The sequence below is a fragment of the Clytia hemisphaerica genome, unplaced genomic scaffold (genome assembly GCF_902728285.1).
Source record: "Clytia hemisphaerica strain Z4C2 unplaced genomic scaffold, Clytia hemisphaerica genome assembly, whole genome shotgun sequence".
NCBI lineage: Eukaryota > Metazoa > Cnidaria > Hydrozoa > Leptothecata > Clytiidae > Clytia > Clytia hemisphaerica.
In genome coordinates, this window is record NW_027104229.1 from 34,385 (window position 1) to 62,044 (window position 27,660).

At 36.4% G+C, this 27,660-nt stretch overlaps 2 protein-coding genes across 2 annotated transcripts; both read right to left on the reverse strand.

Annotated features, from left to right (window-relative positions):
* Window positions 1-458: 458 nt before the first annotated feature.
* On the reverse strand, window positions 459-2,413 carry LOC136815865 (4-galactosyl-N-acetylglucosaminide 3-alpha-L-fucosyltransferase 9-like). The gene has a single exon (XM_067072312.1). The coding sequence runs from the start codon at window positions 2,127-2,129 to the stop codon at window positions 528-530; it is 1,602 nt and encodes a 533-aa protein (XP_066928413.1). The 5' UTR covers window positions 2,130-2,413; the 3' UTR covers window positions 459-527.
* A 2,525-nt stretch (window positions 2,414-4,938) lies between these two features.
* Window positions 4,939-25,305, reverse strand: LOC136815864 (nitric oxide synthase, inducible-like). Its single transcript, XM_067072311.1, has 28 exons — window positions 25,224-25,305; window positions 24,013-24,758; window positions 22,925-23,082; window positions 22,039-22,204; window positions 21,249-21,340; window positions 20,728-20,869; window positions 20,162-20,301; window positions 19,372-19,546; window positions 17,215-17,316; window positions 16,841-16,909; window positions 16,311-16,394; window positions 15,942-16,060; window positions 15,540-15,622; window positions 14,980-15,146; window positions 14,347-14,390; window positions 14,105-14,191; window positions 13,433-13,607; window positions 12,645-12,780; window positions 12,431-12,509; window positions 11,919-12,094; window positions 11,172-11,341; window positions 10,821-10,946; window positions 10,359-10,443; window positions 9,599-9,680; window positions 8,858-9,113; window positions 8,297-8,488; window positions 7,735-7,820; window positions 4,939-5,208 (listed from the first exon to the last, which is right to left on the reverse strand). The coding sequence occupies exons 1-28, from the start codon at window positions 25,267-25,269 to the stop codon at window positions 5,085-5,087; spliced, it is 4,107 nt and encodes a 1,368-aa protein (XP_066928412.1). The 5' UTR covers window positions 25,270-25,305; the 3' UTR covers window positions 4,939-5,084.
* Between the last annotated feature and the right edge of the window lie 2,355 nt (window positions 25,306-27,660).

Consider the following 27,660-nt stretch of genomic DNA (forward strand, 5'->3'; position numbering starts at 1 on the left):
AACATGTCATGTCGTACCATGCTTGATTTTGCAGCCCAAAAAATATAATCCAACAGAAATAAAACATAGAATTAGTTCTTCTTTCAAGAAATCTTAGAGTACTTGATATAATGATGGATTAACAAAGTTTTAACACTGCAATGACTTTTTTTGCGGGTGCCACTTTAAAAAAAAACCCGATGAAAAATGGTGGATAAACTGACCCGGTCAGTGATTAACTCGCTTTTGCGATTTTTCATTCAAGAAAGTTTAGAGTTTAGAAACAAGGACATTGACATTGAAAACGGATATGTGATTTTTTATGTTTCTTTTTTTCTGATATTCCAAACACTTTGATTAAACACTAAATTGAGCCTCTCTATAACTGATGAAACTAAATTTTCCACTATACTGTATTTTAAATAAAGTGCGCAAGCCATGACCTTTTGACTTAATTGATATGGTCTGCTGTGGTCATTGTCTTCTTCACGGTCGTACGTAGATAATTCCATTTAGTTTTTTATATAATATACCTCTGATGGTTCATATTATCTGAGTAGGTGACCAAAAGAGCAATATAAAACAACCAGCAATATTATCCCCATAATACTCCACACATTTGTTATATCTACTTCTACATAATGTTCGGCGTAAACGTCACCATGATCATTATCTCCGTAAGGTGGTAATAAGTTCCAATCTTTATATTCCCGGGGTCGACAAGTGTCAATATCAAGCCCTGGGTGTAAATTCCCTTGAGATAATCTCATGCATACCTGACAGAAGAGCGGATACTTTTGTTTCCACCAGCGGCCGATTGTTGTATTGCTCATATCACCTATACCAATTTCCTTCCATTTCAGGTATTCATTGAAAGCAGTCTCATTACCACTCAAGTATTTCAAATAATCGGCTAACTTTTTCGGGGAACTAAAATCGGAAACACGGATTATGGAGTTCTTCAAATTACCCGGTAAGAATTGATCTATTTTATCTGTGCCCATGTAGACAGGGATTGAACCAGTTTCTAAGGCATGGTATAGACGGTCATCTACAAAATGATCACAATCTTGGTTCATGAAAACTAATGAGAACTTATAAAATCGGGTTAATACGACTTTGTAATCTTTAAAAACGTATTTCCCGTTTATGTGACCATACAACCCAATTAAACCATCCCGGTTTTTCAGGCATGCGCCGTATGAGTGAACGTCTATGTATTTCATAAGTTGCCGCATATATTCTGTACGTACAATCTCGCATTTGGAGAAAACGGCAAGAACGTCTCCCAGTCTCTCTCCAAACGGAATCGGTTTTGAAGTTGTAGGTGGTGGATAGATCGGGGATGGAAAATCGGAATCAAGCCGGTAAGAGATCAACAAATTGAATTTGCTCATTATTCGAGGGTCAGTCAGAGCAGGTGTGTAGACTGGATTCTCGTTGTTTTGTAAAATCCACGGGGCTAGATGTTCTAATGGTGGATGATCGTTCACATCTGTCAAACGGGAATGGACAACAAAAGCGTCCGCTTCATGTGCGCGCGACCGATCGTTGATAAGCTCACAGCTAACCGGACATTCACCTTTTTCTCCCGCATACGTATACGGCCATACGTGATTGTCCTTTACGTATTCCGCCTTCTTCTGTATACGCGCCTTGTGGTCACGAATCTTTGACCAGTATAATATGACGTAATGTTTTCTAGTATTTGCCGTGGCGTTTGACCAGGCCTCCGCGTTAAACGGCTCTCCGAGGCTAGGTTTACGTCTCCGTCGTTTCTGGCGAGCATGGTAGAGCTCTTTACGAACATTCCTAGACCTAGTGCTCAGTTTTTGACTGGACGAAACGCTGTTGTCCACGCTTGTCCAAAAATGATAAAATACACCAACAAACAACAACACAATTAAAAGTAAAATAAGCTTGCACATCATGCTCATGTCTTTTGTCCGGCTTTTGACCAGACCGCATAAACATCGACGCTTTATGTCACTTACACATGACTTTTCACCACGGTATAGCCTACAACCTAAGCACGTACCGATACAGCGTAGGCTAGATGTCATGGAGTCTATCGATTTGTATGCTTTTTTCTGTCCTGACCCACCAAGTTTTATTAGTTCTTTGTCATGTTCATTTAGGGCAGACATCATGGTTCTTCTTCAAATATTTTTGCCGAAGCTTTTGATTTTCTCTGTGATTTTTGAAATCAAAGTCCTGGTTATAAAGCAAATCAACGAATCGGTTGTGTCTTGAAAACCTTGACCAAATCCAACTCCAATATCAAACTCGACTTGTAATCAATAACGTGCACAGTTTGAATTGATCATACAATACACTTATAAATTTCCTGGTTTTTTTTTAATGAGAATTACCCAGGTTTAATTATAACTGTAAATTCTCATGAATTGATTTTTCCTTGCATTTGATATTTCTGCAGCTCGGTAATATCCAGAAATTTGATTATCACTGCAGACCTAATTAACACAAAGGTATTAATAGCCTCATTTGGAAATTAATCAAATGATATCAAACATAAGTTTGATTTGGTTCACTTTATTAAGGAACGTTTTATGAATGTCTAGAAGACGTTGGGTGAGAGGTTTTGGAAAGTTTTTGTGTTTTGTTTCGGTCGTTTCATGTGTTTATTTATCGTTATTCGCAAAATGTGTAAATACTTTCTTTTTGCAAATTTAAATGTAAAGTGCATTCCAACTGCGTTCAATTTACACGCTCCGTTGCAGAAACGAATGGTTGGCTGCAGGAGAAAATTGTTTTCTTGTTTGTGTTGTTTTCAGCACGGTCGTGAAAATTGGAAAAGGGGGGAGGAGGGTTAATGTAAAGAATTCTACATTTACTGAAAATAGACAAAAAGAACGACACATTTCGCCGTCCACAAACTCGAATTCATTTGAATTCATTTCTCTTTGTTTATTACAAAGATCTACAAAGGATTCTTCTAGAAAAAGTTGCTTGTCTCATGGATAGGAGGTGGAAATCTTTTTAAAATCTTCTGTGGGTAGAAAACTTAATTGTTCCAAAAATTAAAAACGTTACCATTACCGTTACCCTATACTATTTGATGATCTTACGAGCAGTTTCTGAAGAAAACTTGAGTTTAACTTTCAATTTGATCGAAAGCAGGTGGCCTTTTCGAATAAAGGTATTCGCAGAAGCCCAAATTTGTTTGAAATCTGCCAGCACTGATAAATGATTATCTTGTTATTAGTTTTGAATTCTATATGAGAGGGGGTCTATCTAACAAATCCTGCATTACTAAAAATAGACAATAAGAATGACAAATTTCATATTTCACCGTCCATAACCCCGACCTTAAGTGACTTACCCTACGGATTCATTCCTCTTTGTTTATCACGGGAATTAACTGCATGTGGTTTAAAAGAACGACAAATTACGCATGCGTGTTATTAATGCAGGAATTGCAAGACGAACCTACTGTGAATATAATTCTTTGGTTGGTTGGTTATTTCAAAGTATATCTTTATTTAGTTCCTCTTTTTAAAACATGATAAAATTTATAAATACAAGTTATCCAATTCTGATTTTAAATAACTAGACTTTTTTGGTGAAGAATAAAATACATCTGAGATCAGTACAAGGTAAGATATTATTATTAGGGTATTACAATAAAAGGGTTTACTTTGTTTTTGATTGGAGATTATATATTACGAGATTTTTCAAAATTATTCATGTTGTGGCGATAAATTTTGTTTTTTCCAATGGTCAAAAAATCCACTTTTGTGGGGGAACTGGAAAATGTTAGTCCTTAAGTCTCTTAGTCCTTAAGAATTAATGGTGTGGCCCATCTCCATCCGAGAGCAGCGAAAATCACTAACGGATTTAAGACAATAGAGCAAGTACGTCGGAGACATGCAAAGGAGAGCAACGCTCGTTAAAAGACAATAAGATTACAATTGTAAATCTCTTCATCTGATAAGTTTGACATGGTCTAAAACCGCCAATGAGAATATGTTCACTTGTAAGTGAACAGTGGCTGCGTTTAGACCAACTGGCATTTGTAATTTGGCATTTGCTCATGAGGGATTCGATTTTAATAGCTTTTCCATTGTATTTTCTGTCATGGCATTTAAGGAATCGTCTTTTTAGAGTCATTACTGAAAAGGTGATTCCCTCAAGTTCGACTTTGACAGATCAAACAATGAAAAGCATGGAATTTCTCAAAAACTGCAATCATTAAGACTGACACTTTTTGCCGTAGGGCTAGGCTATGGCAAATCTTGCAAATTTTACAATCTATTAGAAAGAACTGAATAAAAAACGTGCAAATACTTTTAAAAATCAAAAATGTCATTTTTTCTCTTTGTTTTGGTTCCTTTGTTTGATTTGAAATGCCAGAAAAGGGGATTCCTTTGCTCAAAATGGCATTTCAAATGCAAGCGAAATGCCAACACGCTGGCATCATTAGGTATTTGACAAACCGAACAATTGCGCGGAACAATAGAATTCAAAAGAATACTGCAAGCAATTACAAATGCCAGGCTGGTCTAAACACAGCCAGTAATGCCACAGTGAGAATCGAACTGAAGACTAATGACCACTTATATATCACTACGCCTTGAGAATTCATCGTTGAGAATAAAAAGGAATCAAATAGCAGGCCTTTGTTTATTGTCAATCTTCACCCTTGAAAGTCATCACCCGGCCCCTTGGCCTTTTAACACATCAATTTACAACACTTTCCAAATACTTCAATTCTAATTCTAGTTTGATTTTTTTAAATGCAAATTAAAAAGTATCACCATAAAACAACTTGTCTCACCGGTCTCACCGGGTGACTTGAAAATACTGATTTCGATTTGTCTCTCTCGTAAAAACGTTCCGTATTTGAATATTTTCATTGCAGGGAGCCAGTTGATAGATTCCCATTCCTCACCATAATTTATTGACGATTAATACAGATCTTAAAACCTTTAATCAAAACATTTGAACACAATCTCCCATAAGCATTTTTGCAAATATTCTTGCTGTTTCTGAGATTTATATTATCGTGCATTCTAACACATAAAACCTTGATTTGATTTGAAGATGGATGATAATGATTGCATCGCGTTCAATAATTCTTTAGATTAAAGATTAAGATCAAACGTTTGAGATCTCCTTGCCGTTTCTGCACCGACGTTCAGAGACTGTGCTTTGGACAACTTTTTGTGAAATCTTCTCGGTCGCTGGTTCTTCAAATTAAGACTCCTCCTATAAACAAAAACAAATAAAAATAAATTTTTAAACAAATTTTTTTAGGTTGCTTTTAATTCTAAATCCCTGGAGTGGAGGTGAATTTTGTAAGCGATAAGGATGGCTATATCACGTCTCTCAAATGGCTACGAAATCACGAAAAGTTAAAAATTTCTTCCCTCAAGGGGTCACGATACCTTGAAAATATCAATCAATATTTTCTTCTTCTAAGGGTCGATTTTCACTATATGGCAGAGTCATACCCACCATCTTGCAAATCTATTGCCCACTACCCTTCCCCCGGATATAAACCCGTATTTTGGCTAAACTTTTTTTAATGTAAGTTTCTTTAAACGAATTATGAGAAAGTTTAAATTGAAACGGTTGTTAATAATGTAAAAAAGATGAGGGATGAATATGAAATCGGGGTTGATGGTTTGATGACAAAGTGTATCTTTTTTCAAAGTATTTTCACTTCTGACGCGATCTAGAAGATTGTTTGAAGTAAAAAGTAATGGTAAAAATTTTATTATTTTATGTGACTTCCTGATCTGCTTCTCTAGCTCGATCTAACCACCTAACCATTTATTTGTTTTCCAGTCGTGTACCTTTTGAAAATCCAAGATTTAACTTACAATCCGTTTGTTTCTTAGAAATTACGCTTTCCGTGCGTTTAGAATTAGAAAAAATAAATTAAATTAGTTTCCTTACTTTTCAAGAGAAAGCCTTAGCCTGGATATCCAGCCTGTGAATTTTTCATTTTGAAATCTCTGGTTTACCCCCTGTTCCTAAAGGAACTTGCTTTTAAAAATCAAGATAGTGAATGCGTACTTTGTCATTTATTACATAAAGCTAGGAATGAAGGTTAAGAAGCTTTGGTAACGCTTTTTAATAATTTGGAACATGGCATGATTATCGGTTGACAGGTACCGTCGTTTGGTACATTCAACTTCCTGGACTAAGATTACACTGACTTTTCCAGTTTGGCTAATGGTATAAACATGAAATTTTGACCAAAGTTGCTCATCATTGCTGACGTCAGCATTTTTTGGTTTTTGCCTAATGACTTTTTTGGGTGAAAAAAATTATTTCATTAACAGTGATTTCTGAATTCTACATCCTCTAATACGCTTCTTTAAATGAACAATGTATAATGTATAAATGAATATGTCTACAGTAAGGCCCCCAATTTTCTGCGCCAAACTTATGGCTTTTTGGACATGCCATAAGTTCCACGAGCGGGATAATTGATATGAGATTTGGAAATGTTTCCTTTCTAAAGGTACCAAAAATCTTATGTTTACTTAGAAAACTGCCTAAATTTCCGAAGCTGGTGGTCTTTTCCCTCTAGAAAAGTGGCAGTGAAATCTTTGTGCGGGAAGTTGAATCTTATGCCAGGCCAAATGACAGTGAATGATGGTGGTTATTGTTTACATTTTAATTAATAATGGTAATTAGAGATAATGATCATCTGAGTTCATGATGAAGTGACGATGATGGCGGTGGTGGTGAGGTGATGATGTCACTGGTTATAATCTGACTGGTTGGTCGGGTCCTGAAATTATACATCAAATCCAAAATTAGAAATGGTGAATTAAATTGTGTGTTTTGTATGTGTGAAGTGGTGTATGTTGTGCGTGTAGTGTTATGCATGATCTGTTTTTCCTAAATCAAGTCCTGAAAATATACGTCGAATCCAAAATGGAGAATGGTGTATTGGTTTGTGTTTTATATGTTTGATATCGGGAATGGTGCATTAAATCGTGCATTATGTGCAAGCAATTTTTATGTATGATGTTGAGCAAAAACTCTTACATATCTTACATAACGAACGAACGAACGAACGAACGAACGAACGAACGAACGAACGAACGAACGAACGAACGAACGAACGAACGAACGAACGAACGAACGAACGAACGAACGAACGAACGAAACGAACGAACGAACGAACGAACGAACGAACGAACGAACGAACGAACGAACGAACGAACGAAACGAACGAACGAACGAACGAACGAACGAACGAACGAACGAACGAACGAACGTGCTTCCGCATCGGAAGGATGTTATTGACGCATGTGTGTGAATCAAACTTGCATGTATTGTGCTGATTTTTCATTAGTGCGATACTTTTGTGGTTATTATTGTTGGTTAAAAGGTGTCTATGCATGAATGACAAAGGTGAGTGAGGGTTAGAGTGCTCCCTGAATTTCGATTACAACAGAAAACCAAGTTCCGAATAAGTGCATCTTTAATAGCCTAAGATTGGAGTCTTGTAAAAAGAATATCAAGAGATCTTAAATGACTAATTCTTGATCAGAGTGTGAGTGACAACAAATTGTAAGATGATGATTAATGTAAAATTCAAAATATCTGTGTGCATGACCGATGAAAAGCTATTATAAGTTTTACGCCAATCCAATAATAGTGAAAACTGGTTAAAAGGTCTTCTCATTGGAGGTTAAAAAAGGGGTTGGGTGGAGAGCGTGCCATTTCTAGTCGATCATCCAAAATACCGGGTTTTCATTGTTATCATGATACCTTTTGACAGCGGAACGAACTCGTGTGGTGACTTCACGAACTTTGAGTGTCACGCCAAAGATATCCTCATGATATCTTCCTGCTTTCTACAATGTGAAAAAAGAACAATAGTTATGATTTAGATTTCCATTTTCTATGATACATAACAAACGGAGCATTGACTTTCCATTACTGTCTTACCGCGGATATCACCATGGATGAATACCAATGCTAACAGCCGAATACTTTCACATTTAATGTGTGATACATTTTAAGCAGCCTGAGACCCACACAATCGGCCGAAGATCCGCAGTACTTAGACATTTGAGAATCTAAATGGTGCATAGCGGATGACTATAATGAGTTGGTCCGTCGACGGAAAATACCACCTCGGTGTCTAACTTCCCAGGTGACACATGTTACACCAGTGTAAAAACACCCATCCAAAAAAAAACATTATATGAACGTCAAAGGAAAGCTAATGGTCCCTTATAGATTTAAACTAAAGCTGACCTGGTCCATCTGTCACAAAAGGTTCTAGAAACATTCCGAAATAAAAAGGGCGCCCTTTCACATCCCTTACCTTCATGTCTGCTATCAGCGCCTCTGCTTCTGATTGCGAAAAAGCCGAGTGTTTCTGAAGTATATCCAATAGACATTGGAAGACATCAGATGCCATGGTAACATCACCACAAACATAAAAATGGCTGCTTTCTCCAACCAAAAAGTTGCAGACTTCCTCAGCATTCTGTCGAAGTAAATCTTGTACGTAGACCTACGGTTGAAGAATAAGTAATTGAAAAATGGGTTTTGAATAAGTTACTTTTGATTCTGTGTAAATTTTACGGAAGATGTCAAGCAAAGCAACTCCGACTGGTTGGAATCCCTGTTATTTTCAATTCCTGCTTAGTTCCACATAAAAAGCCGAGTTAGCTTGTCGTGAAAGTTGGCGGATCATCTTAAAGGATTTCAAAATTTATGACGTAGAATGTTTCCTTTAGCTTTACTCCTTACAAGGAAATTAAGATTTTTTGTCATAAATTTTGAATCCCCTAAGGTTTACCACTGTATAGACCTCGTGAAAAACTGTCTAAAATTCGCAGATCAGCCTTTCACGTAAACAGCAACTCTATCTATACTTCACCTTTGGTTTGAATTCTTGTCTTGAATAAGCCACGTGTAATTTTGTCAACCCCTTCTTTGCAAGCGCTTCATTCATTTCCTGTTTGTAGATATTATCTTTCAACGGATGTCGACATCCGAAGTACAAAATGATTTCATTCTCTCTGTTCTCACAAATGTTTTCTTGCCAGAAACTGCGGAACGGAGCGATTCCGGTACCAGGACCGACCAGCATGATTGGAGCGGATTTGTCTTCCGGTAGATAAAATGAATACGCCCTGTGAAATTAATGAGAAATAATTGATTTGAGATTTGCAGTCTTCATACCTACATTTGTTGGCAACTAGATTATGGGTAATCCGCACCCAGACACGACTTTTTTTTTTGCAATGCATGATGGTACATTAGGTGTTGTAAGTTCAGGTTGGGAGTTGTGCTTATCTTTTGATTTAAAGTAAGTTTTTTTGTTTCATATCAGACACATGTTTCATTTCAGGCTGGTGTCCTTATTTTTGTGTTCGATTTCGTGCTTTGTAAACAAAAAATTGTTTTTCTTTTCCTCTTTCTGACCGCTCTTGCTCCACATCTGTGTCAATTCAATGTGAAAAAGCTTGTAAATTAAACTTGACGAGTAAGCAAACGATATCAACCTACTCTCTCAAATACAACTCACTTTTGATCATTTGGGGAATTTTGTGGAGTTGACTAGATTCGAAATATCAAGTTAAGGAAAAGTAGAATTTTATTTTCGAACAAAATGTACCTTTTTACGTAGCACGGCACGATGTCTCCTTTCCGTCTGTTATTTAGATATGATGAACAGACACCCAAGTGAGTTACATTGTCTTGAAAAGATGAAATGAAAATTATTCGTTATTGTGGGGTGAAGAAGGTTCAGATATTTTTAATACAACGGTCAGTATAGTAGCATCATTTAAAATTTAAATCGTTTTGTACGCTTAGAAAAGAACCGTCTTAAAAAGAAAGGTACATATTCCTCGATAGAGTAGAACTAGGTTACAGTGTGGAAATCACACTGAAACGACCGCCAAAAAATTGACGCTACCATTTTAAATAGATGAGACTTGATTATTCATTTTGAAACGAAAAGATATATACGGTGAGTACTAGACTGGAGTCGTTTATAATACGTGTAATACAGTAGTATAGGCGTTATATGATAATACGATAATTGTTACGGGATAATATTAGTTTGACTAAAATTTGTTCCCTCCATTACTTTTTGTTTTACTGTATTTCTACTATATCTGAATTAGTCGTCTAGCTTGCTAGACTAGGTGAGTACTAAATTAATCCAGTCAAGCGAAATCAAAGAATAATGGTCGTCAAAGTAGTGAGCACAACCAAAACGAGATTAGAAGACCAATGTGAAAAAACCCGCCTCGGCGGTTAATAAATATTGTATGCACTGAAGCGCATAAAATCTTGAAAATTTAAAGTGGCGCCCATTTTAGGAAACTCAAGTATGTGAGTTGTAACGAGAAAAAAAGAGATTTAGTTACCTTTGACTTTGTAAGACACGAAAGCTACCGTGACGTGGATTTGATTCGGATGCATTTTCGGTGATGATGAAATCGAGTACGGTCTCTATCAAAATATGGAGATTTTTCAGTCATTTATTAACCCCTTAACAGTCATCAATAGGGTATTTCAAGCTTATTATAGCGCAGTAAAAAGAAGAATTATGAAAATTCAAAAAATAAAAAAGTGGGTGGTGGATAAGGAAAATCTTTTTAAGTTGTGATTAAGCTAGGGCTAAAATTTAGCCCTTAAATTCTAAAAATTCTCAGAATAGGTGTCAATAACACTTAGACCTAGAAAAAGGATAACAAAAAGTTATAAAGAATAGACTTCAAGATCAGACCTAGTTCTTACCCAGGCCATCGAATCACCGATATTCTTTCACCCTATTTACACGCGTATTATTAGTTTCGTGAATGTAAAAGAACTTGGTTTATACTCACAGCCTTTTGCAGAGGGAGTTGATCAATCAATAACGTAACATCCACATCGATGGATTTGAATTGATTCAAAACTTCCAAAACACTTGGATAGTCTTGTAATCTCCAATCATCATATGTCTCAATTACCTGCAGAATATCGGAAAAAATGCTGAAATTTAAATGATAACCATTATTATTACAATAAGAATATTTTAAGAACTGCCCGGCCTGGTCTCTAAATGGAAATACTGGTTTCCTTCTTTTGTCTAACAAGTTTGGAAAATTTATCTTTGCTGGCACTAATGTCCATATAGCGTTTGACGAACATTCAAGAAACGTTTTTTTACGTCATATGTGTACGTCAAAACTTACGGTAGCGAGATCGTTCAGTTTAGTCTTCTCATCTTCATCTTTAGCGCACAATGCGAAAAAACCGAGTAACTTTCTGGAGGGTGGAGATTCGATATCCAAGTAATTGGTGAATATACGGCGAAGAGTGTTTGGTAATGGTACTTTGTCTATTGCATCCCATATGTCGTTCCCTGAAATTCCGGAACAGTCAATATAATATACAGTTGATGCTCTCTACTGTACACTAATATGCACAAAAACGTAAAGAAAATGGGGTCATTTGATTAGCTTCGACCACCTGGTGCCAATTTTCATTGCTAAAACTTTCCTTTACACCTATTTGGGTGACTCTACTTAACCTGTAGGAACCGAGGAGAGAGCTATGTCTCACGCATTATTCAAAAGCACTCAGAGATTACAATCAAATCCAAAAGCACTCAGAGATTACAATCAAATCCAATCTCCCTAAAACGGCCGTTGAGGACGAATTTCTGATTAAAGGCTTTTGATATCGGACAAGGTAAACCTTATACAGTTGACACTCTCTAATTCGACGTTCTTCTATTCGAGACGCTCCATTATTTGATAATATTGAAAGTCGCCGTCAACGAAAAGCTCTCGTAAACGAGGCTCTACTATTCAATACGCTCCCTTATTCGATAAAAATCCAATTCCTCTTGAAAATCGAATTAGAGAGCCAAGTGTCAAATGTAATGAAAAAAAATCCCTGTTCAAGTTAGACCACGCACTAAATTTCAAACAGCGTACTTGAGGTTTGTTCGACCATGACCAGTTCATCCATATCTGTTTCACATCGAATTCTTTTCAGCAGTTTGTCCACGCGCTTACTATCGTTCTCAGGGTAAATGTAGAGATGGTCACCGGGCTGGTACATCATACCCTCTTCACCTTCACTTGAGATTTGAACCAAGTTGGTAACACGACTAGAAAAGAGATTAATATTATTCGAACCAATTTGGTAACAACACTTTAATAGAGATTTATTTTCGTATGAGTAAACTAGGACCGTCCTCAGGCTCGTATAGGATTAAAGAACCCTGGTGGCACATCTCCTACTTTTCCTGCTCTTTTCCTCCCTCATCCAGTTCAATCTTAATCCTTTCGGTCCCAAAGCGATGTCGACATTGACTAGGGGGACAGGATCTGCTAAAAATCACACTTTTTTCCTCAGCATTCCATGCTTTTTCAAATAATGGTAGCTACAAAAGCATTAGTCTAATTTGTGACTTGAGGGTAAATTCGAATCATTGTTTACTTACTCTGAGTGTTTTGTTTGTAAGTTTTGTACATCGATGATTGGACATGGAAATACTTTACGCCCGTGCATGACCCTCAGCTCTAAAAATGAAAAGTAACAGTTACTTTTTGCTTATTCAAATTCGAAACACAAATTTAATTTGTTCGATTTATAAAGAGATTTGGACATCTCTGTAGAAAATTTCAGAGTATTTTATATTTTTTCCTCTAACTTACCGTCGCATATAGAAGTTCTTTCCGTTTTCTTGTCATGTTTCTTGATACGGAAACACCCGTCCTTCCATTCTTTGGGGTTATCCATGATCGAAGCCGGCAATTTAGCATCTTTGATAACGAAGACGTCACATGCAGCCTGGAAAAGGTGGTGATTTTTTATTGTTTGGTTTTTTGTTGATTTCATTAGTTTAAATCAGAGTGAGTTAAAATCCGTCTCAAAATAATTTGCAGCTGTGACAGAAAGGACTGTAACTTTTGATAGAATTTGAATCAAGTTACGATTTTGTGCTTATTGAAAAGATATTTGTGAGTGGAATATTAGCAAGCAAAAAAATATGAAAAAAATGAAAAATGAAAATGAAAAATGAAAAATGAAAATGAAAAATGAAGAAGAAAAAAATCAACTTCTTGTGGAAATGTGATATGAGTCATTCTTCAATCTTAGTAAAAAACGAGGTCTGAGAATATCTCAAAACGCCCTATATGAACAAGCATCTATATTCAAGTTCAAGCTATGAGGAGTCTGATAAACTTTTATCTAGCGATAATCTACGAAAAACATCTGCGATTTGCTGGTCTAAATGTTTATTCACCGGACGCCGGTCGGCTTGGATCCCGGTGGGAAAAATAACTTTGATTTCATCTCCATTTGAAATTCAATAGAAAAAACTCCAAAACCATCCCCACTGGATTTTAAGATTCCCCATGGGGATTTCGAAAGAAATCTTCTTCCCCATTGTGTGAAGAAGTTCAACTGAGACAGGGTTGTCTTAAAACAAGCAACTAACTTTGAAACAAGCTCGTGCCCAGTCTTTGAAAGATTCTTCTTGTCCATTCAGCTCGTCTCCTTCGCCCATTGGGTAGATCTGTTCACCACCAAGTTTTGCGAAACTGTTGTCTAACAAATGTCCGAATTCACAGAATTTAGGATAAGCACGTGAACCGAGACCGAATACTGAGTACCTGTGGCATATAGAATTTAAGATAAAATTTCATCAACATTATAATTATAGTACAGTCCACTCTCTGTAATTCGAACCTCTGTTATTCGAACCTTTCTAAAGTTTGAACTAAAGCATTGGGCCCTTCAGCTGGAAAGTCGTTTAAAGTACTCTCTTTTTCGAATCTTTCTATAATCCGTTTAAATTTTCTGATCCCTTAAAGATCGAATTAGTTGATTAAGTACTATATAAATCCTCGGCGACCTGAAGGCTCTACTTTCGGAACCTTGGCATCTAGTACAATGGACTTTAGTATAAACAGCAACATCAAACTATAGAGCTAAAAAGAGCTCTTTAAAGATTGATATTTGAATTTTTTCATATTATTCTTTATTTTTCCCAGAAAATACATACAATACAAGTCGGCTAGCCAGGTCTACAGATAACAGGTAATGAGAGGATAGCTTGATCTAGGAAAAGTTTCAATAGCCCACTAAACTTTGATTAGAAGAACTTTACCTTAAATTACACAAGAGTCCTTTTTGATTTTCTGGTATTTCATTTAGTCCTTGATGAAGGTTCGAAAAACTTCGATATTTTTTCATGCTATAAAAAAAAGTGGACCAAAAATTAAGTCAGTGTTATTTCGGTCAGTATTAAGTAAGAGAGAAAAATCATACAGACTACCTTTATTCCCAGTATCTAACCCTAACCTAAACAGGAAAATAATGTGCGATAACATCAAATCAATCAAAAATTACCTTTCAGTGGGATAAATCATTTGATGAAGACCTTTGACAAAATCCTATGATACGAAAGCAAGAATTCATATCGTTACCGTATGAATATAATCTGGTATATTAATAGTTGTTTAGCCTGGTTGCTTTCGCAAAGACTCTAACGGTCGATTCTAGGCCAAAACAGTTTTCCTGATATCCTAACATATATATCCACAACAACTTACTTAAAAAATTACAGCTGAGGAAAAAGAAAGTTTGATGGTCGAGCCCGAAAGACCCTAAATGAAGCAACCTCTTCCCCGCATGCAAAAGATTCCTAAGCATACTTTTACATACAGCTTGAGAAAAGTTATAAATTCAAGAAATTCTTTGGAAATTTTTTGGAAATCTCGGAAATATTCTAAGTTCATGATATACATGACGTAATGAAAACACGGAAACGCCCCTGTTTTTTGCCAGTAATGGCAAATTTTCAGTAACTTCTCTAGCTTAACTTTGCCACTACTGGCAAAAACCCGGGTGTTTCCGTTTAAAACATTACGTCATGTTTATCATGAATTAAGTAAGCAAGTAAATTTGCGACCGCAGTCGGAGCCGACATGTTCTACCACTGCACTACGGTCGCTTGAATTAGTTATAATGAATTAGTTATACCTGTCCGTTGTCAGGGGGTTCACCATTTCCAAAAGTACTTGCTACAAACAATACACATTGTTCATTTTCGATGTCTGTCACTCGATAATCTTGCATGCAATACACTTTGGAATCGAAACCATGTAAAAAGACTTCGTTAAGCAGGTTGGCAAACGCTTTCGATTTTCCTGTGAAAGAGATGGAGTTAAGTAAATAATTAATATCAAACTAATTCTTATCAAGATTTTAAATTCAATTCAGCGGAGACTATCCCAAGTTAAAACCTTTTTTTATAAACGTTGTAAATTTATTTGTTGAGAAGACTTTAGTAGAAAGAATCTTTATCTACGGTCATGTGCTAGGTGAGGCGGTTCTTAGTATGAAAAAAGATTCTAAATAATGAAGTTGATGCTTTTTGAAATCATTAACAAAATACAAACACCGGTCGGGTGCAACGCCCTTCGGTACGAACAGTAAATATTAGTGGACTAAGAAAAACAAACTGAACGAAATATAGCGGAAAGACACGACTTTGGCGTTCAGGGTGGTACAGACAGAAAATTAAGGCGATAAATACTAACCAGTTTCTGTAGCATACAAAATACTGACTTTTGATCTTCGTTTCAAAATTCCACCGAATAGTGAATTTGATAGCTCGACTATCCTATAAAAAGTTAATAGAAATTGATTATATGCCCAGGTTTTCGGGCGCATAACATTCGATTTTTTGACGTCACTTTAAACTTTCGAAGCTCCTGCAGTAGCGAAAATATCGAATTAGCGTCAAAGCACAGACTTCTTATTTTAAAAAATCGTCAAAGTGGAACTCACCACTGCTCACCAAGAAACGGGATGAAAAATCCGGGTTTTTGGAAAGGCTCTCACTAGTCCAAGACCCACAATCTTGCGGGCCTTGCGAGCTTTAGCCGAATGCTCTATCTCTAAAAAAAGGGTATTTGGAAAATGCCAAATGATTGACTTACTTTACCACATCTTTGAAAGTTCTTCTTTTCTTTAAAGGCGAGGGTCGTTCAACACGAAGATATTTCCACGCGTCCTCCAAATATTCGTATGATGGATATAACTTGTAATTCAACATTTCCTATGTCAAGTAAAGTCAAAGTAAGTTTCATTTGTGTTCTAGTTCTTTTTGCCTCCTTACAAAGGAAAACCATGCTTTCTGACCCCTTAAAATAAGCGTAGACTGAAAAATGCCTTTAGAAATAAGGGGTGTTTTATGAAATAGTGCGCAAATACGTTGCTTCAATAATTCTAAAACTCTTTAATTTCAGTTTTCCCGGGCTTCCGTTGAATTTTAGCTTTCCGCCGCCATTATTGATAGTTTCTCTTACCTGATGAAATACGGGCGTTACAGAGCCTGAGATGGGCGGTACGATCCACACCCAATCTGCTGGACACCCTCCACGTACTTTTTCCTAAATACAAGTAAGAAATAACTGAATGCTCTTTGCCGGAAGTACCTTTAGGAAGGCATGTTGAAACGATAATATACCTTATCGGGGAAAATTTTCGTCGGGGAAAAATTCGTCACTTACTGGTAGTTGGTAAACGCATTAAGGCCGGAGAAAGTTTTCGTCGGGAAAAATATTCGTCACTTGTCCAAAATTTCGTCACTTTTCCCCGACGAAGTTTTCCCCGATAAGGTAGTGGGATTTAGCGCATCAGGGCGAAAAAACTAGAGGTACCTGGCTCAAATATCTGTTATTTATTCAGTTCAAAAAAAATGTTTAAAGAATAGAACGATTGCCTAAAGTCATAGACCCGTATGGTATCTATGTAAAAAATCGATTCTAGAGCCTGTTAGTATTGCCCTCGTTAGTGGCTGTAATTTTTAATTAATTGCGAATTAATATTTCGTTACCTCGTCTTTCATGTGTTTCATGAAACTTTCGGATGCCGTGTGATGGTCCACAATTGTCACTCCTGCTTCCTATTGAAGAAAATTCAGTGAGTTGCAGTGACTTTTTGTGAAAATTGAATTATTTTAGTTATTAGACTATTTTTTTAGTCACAGAGAATTACATTTTTAACTCCGTGGTAAACTCAGTGTCGAAGTTTCCCCATATGCCGATGAAGCTTGCCTTATATCGGGCCTGCTTAAAATTTGGACAATTTAGTGTCAGTTGGTCAACCGTATAGTGTTCAAGTTGACGAAATGGTCTTGTTGCTGATAAGCTCAAACTGGGAAAATTAAAAAAAAACCTCATAGAATGTTAATACTGAAGATTCACTTACTGTATAACTATTCAACGTAGCAAAGGTCAGTTCCAATTGTACTCTGTCTTTCCACATGGAGCTATTGTTAATCGTGTTCAACCCCATTTTTTGGGCTACTTGCTATAATTATAATGAGGTGATTTTTAAAGTTACAAATACAAAAAAAACTTCTGGACCATTTCGCTATTTTAATGAGAAATCATTTGGAATCAGTATTTTGTATTAGCGTCAATGCAACGACAATGAGCCCCCATTAAATCGAAGTGGCTGCACGTCTGCTAGGCCTGTAGATTTAGCGAACGCCATGAATCAGGATCATTGACTTCCAAGCCCGAAGGACTAGACTCGAGACTCCTGGATGGGACATGAAGCCACATATTTCCCATCCAGAACGCCCGTGCGTGGTTTTTACACAAACGCCGGATTGAAAGTAAAATCTATCGCTAGATTTCAAAAAATTCAGTCCTCAAAAACAAAGGAACCGCTAGATACAATCCGTCGTCATGATTGTGGAACGTTCTAGGCGCGTACTGGATGGGAAATAAGTGGTTTCATTTTTTGGACCTACCCCGGTGGGGTGGAGGTCCTATAAATTCACCTATGTCCGTCCGTTCGTTACCAGCTTTTCTCGAGATTGAATCATAGGAATCATTTGATTTTTGGTACAGAGGTGCAAAATGGTGGTGGCCAAAATGTGACGGAGCCCGATTTTGGAAATAAATCTTTTTTGGGCAAATTTGGGCCAAAAAACGGCTAAAAAACGGGTTTTTTGGACTTTGTGAAAAATTGGATCATTAATTTTTTCTGATTTTTTGAAAGTAAGGTACCATCATATTATGTAAAAGATGGCTCAAGCAGATTTTTGCAAAAAAATTTATTTGCCTTAAAAAACGCATGTTTATCTATAAGAATCACTATTAATAAGCATACATTAATGTTCTTAGTCAAATTACTCAATTTTTTTATGAGATAGATGTTTTTTTTGCTCACGAGGGCTTACTTTTGAAGCATATGTGTGTTTAGACATGAAATTTTGGTTGCTTGGCGTGTTTTTTATAGAAAAACTGGCCAAATTCGATATTTTTTTATAAGCACATTATCAATTACTTAGGTATTAGCTTTTCTCGAGATTGGTTCTGTCATTCTTTATCATATTTTGCACAAAGATGCATAACTATAAACCCTCGAAAGTGACGGAGCCCGATTTTCGAAAAAAAATGTTTGGGCCAAAAAACGGCTAAAAAAGGGATTTTTTGGACTTTGTGAAATATTAGATCGTTGTTTTTTTCTGATTTTTTGCATCAAAGTAGGTAAAAGATGGGTCAAGATGGTTAAAAAATCTTTTCAGCTCAAAAAACGCATCTTTATCTATAAGAATCACTATTAATAAGCATACATCAATGTTCTCAGCCAAATTACTCAATTTTTTAATGAGATAGATGTCTTTTTATGCTCACGAAGTCTTGAATATGAAAGAATATTTCAAGAGCATGAAATTTTGGTTTCTAAACGTTTTTTTTTATAAGAAACAGACGACTAATTTTAATAAATCGTCACTATTTGCGTTCTGAATGATTGTTTAACGTTCATGCTCACGTAGATATCAATTATATATGTGTTAAATGCATAACCAGGTAGGTCCATAAAAGTATCACTTGTTCTTACCTGGGAAAGGTTAGAGATTCTACTCTAGCCCTTCGGGCTTTAAACTCAATGATCAGGAGTACTGATAATGACTTTCAGTTGATGCATTGCGACTGTTAACCCATTAAACCTAACTTCAAATTTATTGTCAATTACTTTTTGATTTCAAATGCGCATACACTACTAAATTAAGAAAAAAATTACTATACAACATCGTATACAGGGTGTCCCTAATTAAAGTATCGAGTCGAAACACAACTATGAGTAGAAAGTTTTATGTGCGTGTTCACAAAATTGTATTTTAAGCTCTCCCTCTTTTTTCTTTGTCATTACGATTAATTTATACGTTGTAACTACCTTTTGTAATAAGCCTGTGTGATGGAGAACGTTCTTATATTTTAGCGATAACACACACAAACTTTTCTACTCAATCGCATGTTCAAACTCGATACTTTAATTAGGGACACCCTGTATATCGGATGACAATTTATGATTCCACCGGTACTTAATGGGTTAATTGCTTGTACTAACCTTTAATAGATTATATCGGTTCGTGTCTGTGAAATTTCTGGCTCCAACTTCAGTTGCCATATACCATCCGTTAAAGGGACATGCGGTAAATTGCAGACCACCACAGTCCAACATGATGTTCGATACTGCGGGTACCGCATACCATTTCAAGCCAAGCTCGTCTAGTTTTGGGTAACTGTTGAGAAAAAGTTTGTTAGAATGATAGATTAAATGTAACATCTTAAAGTAAAGGTATATTATATTGGAAATTTTTTTACTTTGGTTTTACATAGGAATTAGTGTTTGAAATTCGTAGAAAAACTCTCGATTTCACTCTTTCTATTTCAAAAGGGTTTGTTGTCCCCTTGAAGGCCGAACTAGAGAGTCAACTGTTTTTCGTTTAGGCTTTGAATGGGCTGTACCATTAAAAAAACCATACATATGGGGGGATCGACGAACCTTTTCAAGTCAAAAAAAATATTGAAAATGTGTGGATACCCCTGGAAAATGGTAAAATTTCTAAAAATACACTTAGATAAGATCTTTTCATACCTTAAAGTGTATAGCTTTTTGATCCCTTGGAAAAATGAAAAAACACCCCCTGGAATGGATATAAAATGGAATGGCCCAATCTGACACGGACTGCGGATCAGATTTGAAAGATTTGGTTAAAGTTTAAGTGAACCCTCCTCGGATGTAGCTCGTAGACGCATTCATACACGAAGCAGGAATTCGAGTGACATCGAAAAATTTATGAAGTTCATAATATAAACCTCCGTGAATATAGGCATATCATAATCTTGATATTTACTTTGGATGTTTGATTTGTACTTCCATAACATATTCTTTGGGAATCTCAAACCATTCTGGTTTTCTTCCAGTAGCTTGTAAAATCAATGGAAGCACGTCGAATTGGGTTCCAGCTCCTTTCCAACCTAAGTTCTGCGCTATCTGAAATGTGAAAGAATGAAAAAATGAGAGGAAGCACGTCAAATTATGAACCTAAGTCCTGTGCTATCTAGAAGGGACAGTGTAGTAGGACTCTGGTATTGGGAATGCTGTTAATTCATTTGAGAGTTTAAATTTTCTCTTCCTAGGGTTTCAGTATCTTCAATTGTATTGACGAAATTAATGATCTGAGATGAAAATGAGAATTTACTCCGTGTTGTTGAGATACATGGTTTCCTTTTTATAGGAACAAGTGTAAATTTTGACTGCTGTTCGGCTGTTCTTATTTTCTTGTGATTTTTTTCAGACTTCAGTGCTATTAAAATGTTCCTATGTTTATTTCATTTATTGTTTAAAAGAGTCTTTACTTAGCATTTTGCCAAACCATTTCCCTAGTCTGAATCTGAGATCGTATCGTAAACTATTTACCTCAGTAAACTCAACACTAGCAGGATCACCGACAATTGTACCGTCGATTTTCTTGTAACCAGCATATCTGATGATTTGTGAATTCCAAACTCTAAATTCCTTCATATCTTCTGTTTTGTGTGGGAAAATGGAAATCGTTGACCTTTTGATGGTAAAAAGAAATTTTGATTTTATGATGTTTTGTTTTTGCATTATTTTGTTTCTTGTTCTAATGTTTGTGTATAGCATGTATATGATTGGCTTTTGATTTTGGTGCGATTTTTTTTATCAATCACCGGGCACAAAAAGCTCATTTAATATCATCCAGAATCTGGTTGGAAAAGATCAAAGCGGTGTGCCAACCTGGGCAGAATTTCTTACGGAGCAATGATCTTTAGTGTGAATACCTGCCTTGCGCGTAGTATCAGAATCTGCTCGGAAATTAAGCACGCAACGTTGTTTAAACGTTCATCTAACGTTATATGGACGTTGTAAACATTAAATGAACGTTGAAACAATGTTGTGTGCGTCAGCTGGGTTACCTGATTTTTCCTTTATTTGTTGCGAACTGTAAGTGTTGTAAGATACAATCGAACATTTCTTTCGCGGTTGTCACGTGGCGAAAATCGAAGACCTGTAAAAAAGAATCACTACATGTAACTGAAGACTCCTCTCAACTTTCTAGAGAGCTAACTTTTTACAAATTTAAACAGCCAGCAAGGTTGTTTTAGCGTCCAACATAATGTTAATGGTTTTTATGTATGTCATTTGAACGTTCAAATAACAAAGAGAGAAGAGAAGATAAGTGAACCCTCTGAATCATCCGGAATGGGCCCTATCCTAGTATAGGGAAATTACCACGCTTACCAGACACTGCTAACCCTGCGCTGCGACACGAAAGAGTTATTGGTGTATAGACGATAATACCCAAGCTACACGGGAGGCCATACATCTTCGCAGGTGTTGAATCTATGAGTATCGTCACCACACCACATGCAATGCCTGTCATACTCCATACTCTTTCATCAGAGTGACGGTACCCAGTTCCCCTCACAAGGCATTGGTCGACCCGGGCAAAGGTACATTCACTTGCCAAGTGAATCATAGCACCGATTGAGAATCGAACCCTGACCTCCCAGACGGGAATCAAGGTTTATAACCACTACACTACTACGCCTAATAACAAAGAATTTAAAGTAATGAAGAGATAATGATAAAAGGTATGACAGGAGAAAATTACAGAAAGATTCGAATATTAGAAGTGCGAATTAGCTAGAGACCATCAGGTTTTTGTTCACACTTTTTATAATCGGGTAAGAAATAATATAATACCTGTAATTTTTTCCACTGTATTCTACCGATACATCTTGCGGCATTTCTCCACGCCAATCGGGCTCCAAATACTAATTCTTTTTCATCCAGATCATACGTTCCTCTCAATTCGATTTCTTTTTTCACTCGCTCCCATCGTTCCTCCATTTCTTCTTCGATGTTCTCTCTGGGAAATGTAAAGGGTATTATTTAAATGACATCCATAGTCCAAAACAACACGTTTTTTTTATAAGAACATCCTAAACTTTTGAAGCTTTCTTTTTGAAAGTTCTTACCGTGTTCTAATTTTGACACTTTTGTGAATAATTTGACCATTTTTCTAAGAAATTGGGCGTTTTGAGTCAACAAAGCCTTAAAATGTTCTTATAACATTTTGGCCAGCGAAGCCTCATGTTCTTATGTAGTGTGTTCTTATAAAAATCGTGTACATAGTTTAAAGCTATCTATTTAAACATCCAGATAGTAAAAGTAAAACCGAGACGAATGAGATACGACGTAGCGTAGTTAAAGCAGCCACACAACTTATACTGAAGAAAAAGCAGAATCAACAAAAAATTATTCTTTCAAATTTGTGTTCACGCGGTGCGAAATTTTATGCGAGTAAACTGTAGAAAACGAATTGTTCAATGAATTGTAGACGTTTAATGATGTCCTTGAACAAGAAAATTGGGAAATATTTTACGCCCTTGATTAGGTGGAGATCAGCGTTCATTTGTGTCCTTAAAAGATTTAGAGGCTTGAGGCTCGATTACATTGAGTGTAAGTTTAAAATCATAAAACCGTGTCGCGATTTTGAATGTACGGGCCGTAAAATTTTAACGTTATACTGGGGGTCTTTCTGTTGATTGTCTACTTCGTCAATAAAAAGATTATAATGTTACCTTACCTTTTCAACGACTTGTAATATTGTGAGATGAAATCTTTCGCTTGTCTCAATAACTCATCTTGTGATCTCAATTCTCCTGGTGCCAACATTTCAGTTCCCAGACCCCCTGATGGTTGAACCACTGAACCTAAACACCGTGTTCCGCTGCAATGTTGTCGCTAGAAACAAATTCATGTAATAACTTAAATGTATCCAATATCAGCGTCTGTTGTCTTTTTGGTGGATGCGACTATTCTCAAATTTGAAACGAGACCAAAATTTTGATAATGCGTCTCTAAGAAGACATTGCTAATTCTAATTAGGAGCCAACTAACTCCATTTTATTGAGTAGTTTGACTATCGTTTAAGTGGGATATACGTTGGTCAGGATAACCGGCGAATCTTTACGACCTCATATTCTACATTCCATCTTGGATACTGTCGTTAGTGATAGAGTGATGACCTTGCAGTCTAACGCTACAGAAAGGCAAACAAGGGTTTCCTGGCTCGAACTGGCCTGTACCACGATCCTGTAAGACCATGTTCAGACTTAATGATTTCATATCTTTTCGAAGCGAAACGGTTCCAAAACAAGTGTGAACGTCAAGATTCAAAACGACGAAAAAGAAGACGTTATAAAGCAAAAAGGATAGAAATGGTTACACTCCACTTTTTTCATCCGAACGGAACCGCTCCGTTTCGCTTGCTCCGAAACGTTCCGAAAATAATATGAACACTCTCGATCCGTAACGCAAACCATACCGGAGCGACACGAAACCGTCACGTCTGAACATGTTTCAATCCTTCGTTCAGCTCATATAAATCCGAACCGGCTGCTGTGTAATGTGTAAAACAGCAAAAGAGAAGCTGTCGAAAATTACTTGGTTAGTCATTAGATTATCAATGTAAAGTACTTATAATATTTTTTGAAAAGCTATAGGTGTCTTATAAAGATAGGTAAAATCCTAGAAGAATCTCTAAAATTTCGAGGAAAGTCAAAAGGATGCATATGTTAAAGCTTGGGGCACGAAAAGTTTTTTTCGCGTTGGTGCAATGCAACATGCTCCATCCCACCAATGCAAGAAAAGTGCATGTCCCATGTTACTCACCTCGGCACTAATGTGAAGCGTATCAATGGTTTCATTATTGGTGGTCATATTTTTCAAGCGACACATGTTTTCTGTCGTCATGCTGATCTTGCGTGGTAAACCGCGATCACGTGGTTTCTTTGGGCCGCCATTTTCCAAGATGGTAACCTTCTTCTCTTTCTCGTATTTTATTTCCCCGTTGTTGTTTTCAGTCAGGCCGTCTTTGCTGTCTTTGTGATTTTCTGCGGGACATATTGTGACTGTTTTACTTTTGGTGGTAACACTGCTTCCGTGATGATTTTTCGGCTCACTTTGTTTTAAATTTGACTTTAATAGTTGATTAGGTGGTGCTTTCAGGGAATCCTTTGGCAAGTTATCACCCTCTTCTTTTATATTGTGGGAATCCCCATTTTGTGATTTTGTATTTGGGCTTGAATCCCTTGACGGTGGATTTATTGCGATAGGAGGATTCCCATTTTGTGAACCAGGGACATCCCCTTCGATATGTCCGTTTGATACCTTTGAATTATCTGTGTTTCCATTTTGAAGGTTTTTTAAATTTTCATCAACCTGTTGAGGGCATGTATTTTTTCCATTTTGTTGTTGTATTGTTTCTTTTTTTCTGTTTTCTACTATCCTATTGTCTTCTTTTGTTTTATTCTCTATTGTTCCATTGTTTGAATTGTGAATGCCATTTGCTGATTGGCTGATTTTTGGTGATGGTTTGTTCGGCTCTTCCATCATAACCGCTTGCGACGATTTCCGTCCTGAATTTGATAAAAAAATAAGATGATGTCAGATATCGCATGGCTTGGTTTTGGCCCCACTTTTAAGTCCCTTTGAATTTTTTTTAACAATTTATAACCGCCATCTAACAAAGAAAATATCAAATTTATGATTTTGTGACCATAAACTGACCCTAAAACATACCTACCCACACCTATGGTCCGAACCATCTTTTATGCAGCCAATATTTTTACTCTTGTCTACCCACTTTCAAAATAGACCTTAAACATACTCATGGACGATTCTATCGTCTACACAAGATCACTAAAAAAGGAGGCATGATGAATTCGGGAGGAGTAAGCAGTAGTGGCGGAGGTGTTTACAGTGTTCCAAACTCTTCCGCCACTCTTTTTCCCGTAAACCGCCCTGATGGCCTGAATCTGCGCATATATACTTTCCCGTGTTTACTACAACTCTAAAACGGACGATAGCATCGTCTAACATACCCATTGCCGCACTCGATAAACCAAGAAGTCGGTAAAATTCCTCCATAGTTCCTTTCTGATTGAAAGTTTTGTGAATTAATTATTTCTTCGTAAGAAAAATCCTTCTTGATTTAACTTGATCCAATTAAATGAAATTTCCAAAAAATAGACAAAATTGACTTATAAAGTTGTGTGGAAAGGGAAATCCTTTCCAGTCTAGCAGGACAAATCAAATAAAAAAGTAGACTAGAAACCCTCGCGATCATTTATTATCTTTTACATTTAAATATCCCTATTTGCTAATAATAATGATATGAGTGGGAAATCTTGTTTGGTTTATTCTGTAAGTGTCCTGTTTGAACTTTTCACCTGCTTTTATAGTACTGAGTTTTTAATCCCCCTTATATTCTTATTGATATAATTATGACTTTAATTTTCCACAGTGCCCACTGCTAACATAGACTCCTTTTTTACGTTTCGATTTCTTCACTTTTTTTTCTCCTCTTAGCCAGACTTTTGTTTGTTTTGAGGCAACCTACTCCCTCAGTCAATGACTGTGGATTTTTTTGATCCGGAGATTAAGTTCCTTGTTCCTCTTGTGATTAAGTCATCTTCTTGAAATATTGTCTTTTACACATCCTCACCATACCTTGTCTGTGCACAGACCCAGTAACTACGGCTAATTTTGAAATTCATTACCGTAGAGGGTCTGTTGTCAAGTTGTCTTTTCTCATTTGAGATTTCTCAAACAGACGTGTTGGTGAGAGAGGGGGGACGATGAGAGAAGTGTTACTATTTTATGAATCATGCTTCATCGTAAAGGTCTCCGTATGGGAATTTTTTTATCAAACAGACAATGCGCACAGAGTGTACTACATGAAGCGATAAACATGAGATACACTCTGGTACAGAGTACACCATACCCCTTGATACTTGATTCACAGACCTCTAAAAAGGCACAAAAAGCATCTGTCTTAGGTTACACTGATCTCACGATCATCTCGATGAAACGGAAACGACGATCGAATCAATCGAATCTCAATCGAACGTTGGCATTTTTAGGTAAACTTCGATTAGTTTGATTGCAATTTTACAATTTCGATCTCGCTCGATGTTGTGAGTTATCGAGTCAGTTGAGTGTCATCTCTGCAATCGAATTAATCGGATCCGAAAATTGCGTTTATGTTTGATTGAGTTTTTGTTTGATTGAGTTGCGATTGAGCAATCTTAATCAGTCGATTGTGTTCAACTTGGTTCGATCGGTTTGATGGTCGATTGTCTAACTATAGTGTTTCGTACGTCAATATGAGTTATTTGTCAATTTCTGCTTAAGGTAGAGCTTTTTCAAGAAATGAACAAGCGTGGTGGTTGCTTATTGTGATAGAGCGTGATGATTGGATTGAATTTGACAGTGTAAAAACAAAAGCAGATGAAAGTTTCAGGAGTGATATGTGCAGTGACCTATTCTAACGTCCCGAATAAATGTCCTCAACCGGTTATTAATTTTCCAAAAATTTTCGGACCCCCAATTTCTTTTATTTTTAAAGATATTTTCAGATCTCACAAGCTGAATTATTCTCTAAATAGCCTTTTTTAACTTAAAATTAACCCCCTTTTATTCGGGTCCTTAGATTACACTTATTTGTTTACATTTCCTACGCCTCCAAATTAGCTGCAAGCTAATTAAAAAATTCACAAAATGATTCCCTCTCACAAATTTTCTTACCTTTAATCGAAATGATCGACTTCTTTTTAACTCGAACCTCTGTTCCTTCCTCTGTTGAGGTTTGAGGAGGTGTTGGAGAAGCGAAAACTGTCGCTGCGTTTCCCATATTTGTCCTTGTAGTGACAAAATATAACGGACTAACCAACGATGTAAAAATAATAGATAACCAACTTGCCTTGATTCTCAAAAAAAGAGTGTGTCAAAATCTAGCTAAAAGCATAACACGCACTGCACACAGAGCTATTTAAAGGAGTGCTCATTTCAATAGGAAAACAATGGTTGTTCTCTTGGGAGAAGTGCCTTCTAGAGGTAGTTGGTTATCTATTATTTTTACATCGTTGGACTAACTAAGTATTTCTTCTACTGTTCTAGGTAAGTACAGTAAAAAAATTCAAATCGTTGATACAAATTTCAATCTCTCTCACGTCAAATACCTGACACAAATAGTGACGCTAACCTCCTCGTAACGTTCTTCTTTAATGTGGCAAATAATGTATTTTCTAAATTTTCTTCACTTTTTTCCAGCTTTCTACTTTAATTTTCAGTAAAAGTTCGGAATTTATCTTATCATTGACATCATTTAACCTTTAGTGCGTCAGTTGATTCATAAAATTCAATCAAACACAATTAAAATTTTTGATAAAAAATATTATCCCACTTAAACTTTCTAAATTTGAATTTCATGTCAAGTAGTTATCGACTGCAATGTGAATATAAATGAAATGTGATGTG

What these genes read in the sequence shown, in the direction of transcription:
- LOC136815865 (XM_067072312.1), bottom strand. Translation starts at nt 2,129, where the DNA reads ATGATGTCTGCCCTAAATGAACATGACAAAGAACTAATAAAACTTGGT.
- LOC136815864 (XM_067072311.1), bottom strand. Translation starts at nt 25,269, where the DNA reads ATGGAGGAATTTTACCGACTTCTTGGTTTATCGAGTGCGGCAATGG. An exon ending in ACCGATATAATCTATTAAAG is followed by an intron (nt 17,317 to 19,371) that starts GTTAGTACAAGC and finishes TTATAATTATAG; the next exon opens with CAAGTAGCCCAAAAAATGGG. An exon ending in AACTCCCTCTGCAAAAGGCT is followed by an intron (nt 10,444 to 10,820) that starts GTGAGTATAAAC and finishes ATATTTTGATAG; the next exon opens with AGACCGTACTCGATTTCATC.